Source organism: Phalaenopsis equestris, unplaced genomic scaffold (assembly GCF_001263595.1).
Source record: "Phalaenopsis equestris unplaced genomic scaffold, ASM126359v1 Scaffold000224, whole genome shotgun sequence".
NCBI lineage: Eukaryota > Viridiplantae > Streptophyta > Magnoliopsida > Asparagales > Orchidaceae > Phalaenopsis > Phalaenopsis equestris.
The window spans coordinates 1,796,548-1,801,803 of NW_018164666.1; the positions used below are offsets into that span (position 1 = coordinate 1,796,548).

General features: G+C 31.4%; 1 protein-coding gene across 1 annotated transcript in view; it reads left to right on the plus strand.

The window, feature by feature from the left end:
* Positions 1-2,595, plus strand: part of LOC110023452 — a 9,965-nt gene extending 7,370 nt beyond the window's left edge. Inside the window, 2 exon segments of the mRNA XM_020722881.1 lie at positions 1,810-1,932; positions 2,399-2,595. Of these exon segments, the coding sequence (XP_020578540.1) occupies positions 1,810-1,932; positions 2,399-2,512 (237 nt within the window). The 3' untranslated portion in view covers positions 2,513-2,595.
* The last annotated feature ends 2,661 nt before the right edge of the window (positions 2,596-5,256 follow it).

Consider the following 5,256-nt stretch of genomic DNA (forward strand, 5'->3'; position numbering starts at 1 on the left):
AAAGTAACTCACCCACCTATGTTGAATATCTTTTTCTAAGAAAAGTACTTTTTGATTTTCATCTTTAATACACTTTACTTGAGTTAAATCTTTACTTTTCTTTTCTCTTTGTTTGGCTAGTTTATACATATATTTTTCACCCTCCTTAGTATCTAATCTATTATAAAGATCATTAAAAGCAGAATTTTTAGCATCACAGATTGTTCTTTTAGACTCTCTGCGAGCCGTTTGATATTTTCTCTAGTTCTCTAAGTTTTTACATTTAAACCAATTTTTATAACATAACTTCTTATATTTTATCTTTTCTTGCACATTATTATTCCACCACCAACTATTTTTATTTGTAAATATTTTTCCCTTTGATTCTCCAAGAACATCTTTTGCTACATGTTTAATAGCGTTTGTTACTTTATCCCACATCACATTTGCTTCTTCATGAATATCCCAAATTTTGAAATCTTGAATTTTACTCATAAAATTAATTTTATTTTTATCTTTTAAGTTTCTCCATCTAATTCTGCAATGATGAGTCCTAGTATTTTTTTATTTTACAACTCTTAATCTTAAAATCTAAAACTAATAAACGATGTTGGGTATTTAAATTTTCACTTGGAATGACTTTACAATCTTTACAATCATGACGATCTCTTCTTCTCATAAGAAAATAATCAATTTGTGTTTTATTAGATCCACTCTTATAAGTAATAAGATGTTCATCCCTTTTGTTGAATAAAGTATTAGTAATAACAAAATCAAACGCTAAAGCAAAATCTAAAATAGTTTTATCTTCTTCATTAGTTACTCCAAAACCGTAGCCACCATGAATATTTCTGAAATCTTCTACCACTCTACCGACATGTCCATTTAAATCTCTTCCAATAAAAATTCTTTCTTCAAGAGGTATCATTTGTATTAAGTCTTCTAAGTCATTCCAAAATTTATCTTTAGACTCTGTATCTAAACCTACTTGAGGAGCATAAACACTTATAATATTAAAAATCTTAGTATCAATGATAATCTTAAGGGCTATAATTCTATCACCAACTCTATTAATTTTTACAACATTATCTTTCAAACTCTTATCTATAATTACACCTACACCATTTCTAGTGCGACTCTTACCAGAATACCAAAGTTTAAAACCTAAATTATCAATCTCCTTAGCCTTTTCTCCCACCCACTTAGTTTCTTGAATACATAAGATATTAATTTTCCTATGAATCATAATATCAACTAATTCCATTAGTTTACCATTGAGAGTGCCTATATTCCAAGATCCTATCCTAATATTAGTTTCATTAGTTTCATGGACTAACTTCTTTACCCGCATTCGCCCGTAATGTGGGAACCCTTGCTTATTTAACACTACACCCGGGCGCCGGTGTAGCGGCCCTTGCACACTTTTCACTGTATTCAGGCTATACAGCGCGTCGCTTCCAGGGGACGCCCTAGCACTTACACAATGATCAAAAGGATTCATGTCATGATTTTTTCGACAAGTTTTACGCTGGCTGTCGACTACCTAACGCAACCCTCCACTTTTCTCATCCGGGCTTGGGACCGGCAACGGCAGTGTTAACTACTTTGAGACTACCTAATCTTTAATTATGAAATCCAAAATTAACTATGAAACAACACTTATGTATGTATTATGGAAAGAATGATCTCATTGCTTATTTGCATCTGGGTACATGCGACATCAAAATTTATGTTTTCTATTTTTAGAACATTGCATGTATTTTGACATCATCATAATTTGATGCCATATTCATGAGTACGTCTCATATAAAACTGATTATTCTCGTGCAGGGTCCTAACTACTTTGAGATCGACTTGGATATTCATCGCTTTAGCTACATATCGAGGAAGGGTCTCGAAGCTTTTCGAGAGCGCTTGAAGCATGGCATACTTGATTTAGGCTTAACAATTCAGGTATTTGCCAGAACACCAAGTATTTTGACACAGTACTTCCACTAGAATGATTAGTTTATTCATTCAAATATGGAAATTCTATAGTTTGCTTAAATACCAATGTTTACTAGAAGTTCTCAATTCTTATGTATGCATACATCTGGCACATAAACTTCTTTTTTTTACATATATGTGACTTGGCCTATGCTTGAAAAGCTTAATTTCACCTTTTAGAAGTTAAAATAGTGATACTTTTATGTGATACGAAAGATTTGAGAGGTAAAAATATAGGTGTTAGATATATAAATACATAGGAGTTGATTCGTATGCATGTAACTGCCCCTAACTTTAATTATTTGAATCACGAAAAGAACCTTTTCGGTCGAATATGCGAATAAAACTTGTCTGAAATGTTTCATCATGTTTTATTCAATATCTCCATTAATAATAAATACTCTTGCAAGCTTATAAGAGAATTTTGCTGCAGGCTCAGAAGCAAGAGGAGCTACCAGAGCATGTGCTATGTGCTGTTAGGTTTAACAAGATAGATTTTATCAATCATGGGCAGATACCTACAATTATGACTCTTGATGAGAATTGATTTTTTTGGCTTATATTATTTTTCCCATATTATGGTTTCATGAATGATTGATGTAAGAAAGGTTGATAGAAATTGGTGGGTGAATGAGCTGAGGAAAATCAAATTTTGATTTGTTTGAGTTTAATTAATTATTTATTTTTTTACTTCTATTTTGGCTAGTTTTGCAAAATGATATGTGATTGCTAGCTTAATGTAAATATTTTTATTGTTTTTTTTTTAATTAATGGAAGTAAAAAAGGCTCATTATTTTAGCTTCTAGTGATTCTAGGGGCCAAGAGATGCACAACTTAACATAGTCCACCAAAAATATATTTGCAATTCATAAAAAAAATTGATTTCATTTGTGTAACATGGTATTAGATATTAATGAAAAATAAAATAAAATCAATCAAATATATAACTAATCCAAGAGAATTTAGAATTTTATAAAATAAAATTTATTAATGTTTAGAATTTTAATAAATTTTATTTCCTTAAGAAATAAAGAGCTAATGCAAGAGAATTTAGAAACATTTAAAATAATCTCACTAACTTCTAAAAATATATCTTTATTTTTTCAGAATAAATTATTTTTTTCTAGAAAATAATTTTTTTTTTATTTTTTTTAAGTTATGAATTTTCCAAAAAATTGTCTAATGGCTTTAAAACATTTGTAAAAATGTGAAAAATCTTATTTTGTTACAACTATATAATTTTGAAAAATTATAATTGCTTTGCATATTTTTGTATGTTATTCATGAAAATAATAAAATTACAAATAATTTTTTAAAAATTAAAACATAAAAATTTACTAAGTGCCTTTCATATTACGATTTGTTATTTTGCATGAACATAATATCAATTACTCTTAGCAAAGGACGTCCAAGGAATACATCTCTTTTCCTACTTATATGATCTACTCATAGACAAAGTAATGTATAATAATCTTTACTTATTTCCAAAATTATTCAAAGCCAGAACATTGACTCTATATATGTGATAGAGAAAAAAATCAAGCGCAATAATAACTAAACTTGAAAGAAGCTAAAGACAGAAACCATTTCAAAATATTTGGAGAATATATAGATCAACTTAAGTGAGGCCTTGCACTTGCCATAACATTAGTACCAGCCATGCGGAATGTTGCACCCGAAAAGTTCCCAAATTTTGGAACAGAAAGTAACGGTTCTCCAGAATTCGGTTACATACATTGCATCAGTGGTATGAAATGATGTTTGTTAAACCATTTTCGTATTGCTAAATTCAAAAAAAAAAATGTCCTTCATATTTAGAGCCAATCTGAGCAAAGATACATTTCCTTCATGTAAATCGGATACACATGCTTCGCACCCCCCACAGCATTCCAGATCCAAAAAAATATACGAAGATGGAGATGAGAGGAAGAAGAAAGGGAGGAGCAGAGGCGCAGGGGGACTCGGGAGAAAAGGTTAGATCGAAATCCCTTCACCTGGATTCGTTCGTTTTCGATCGAGGAAGAACAAGCTGCTCTTTTTCGCTCAGGGAAGAAGGCGCGGAGGAGCCTTTTCTTCAGAGAAGGAAGCTAGGGCAACCAATGATCGAACACTGTCCGCGAGGGTAAAGTATGAAAATTTCGGGGCAAACGCGGGGCTGCGGTGTTGATCCCGCGACCCGCTTCCCCTTAGCTTTCCCTCTCCGCCGCCGCGAAGCTGCGAAACAAATGGTTTTTTTTTTCTCTCGCAGCGGTTGGGGCCGCGCCGGCCGAAAAGTGCGGCTCTCTGTTTGTACAGTTGCAGCTTCTCAGCTGCACTGCCTCAAAAAACAGTTGAAAAAAGCCCATACTGTCCCTGTTTGATAAAATTATTTAAAAGAAGAGTATAACAATCATGTGTAAGTAGGAAAAGAAGTGTATTCCTTAGACATTCTTTGCTTCAATTGCCAATCATTCATGGTATCATAAGTTGTGATGAGTACTAGTTCATTTTCATGGTATCCATGGCAGACATGGACAACCAACAATTATATTTAAAGGTTGATGATGTTGGTGATTGAAATTTAAAACTTGTTTACCAACATTCCAAAAAAGTGATTGTTATACTCTTTTTTTTAAACAATTTTATCAAATAGGGGCAGTATGATCTTTTTTTCATAAATAGTTGCCCGACAGTTGGTTTCACACAGCTACACCAAACATACAACCAGCTTCCCCGCAGCAGCTTCCTGTAGCAACGCAGCTGAAAAGCTGAGAAACTGCAGCCACGCTAAACAAAGTCTTAATGCGCTGAAATTTCAAACATTTCACTCATTTCCAAAATCATGCGCAAGCCATTCATCACATGCATTACATTGACCATGAAATGAGATTAAATAATAACTTTTGAAAGTCTTAAAACAAAAGAATTCACTTACATTTCTTGAAAATTAATTACAAATTAAAGCTTAATTTATGATCAATTTATAAATAATAATTAACATTATCCAAAATCATGGATTAATCTTGCAATTTATTTTCATTATTAAAATTTTCTAAATTTTATAAAAACAAAATTTTTATAAAATTAAAAACAGCATAAATTTAATTCCTAAACATTAGAAATTAATAGTTAACCAAAATCAATAAAACCCAAATCAAGCAAACTTAACATATATTTTCATTAGTTTCATTTCTATTATTCATACATTTTTGCTTATGCCCCCTCCCTTCAAAGCATGCATGAAATTTGCTTGATAATAATCATATTCTTATTCATAAAATCCACTGAAAAAGTCATATATATATATATATA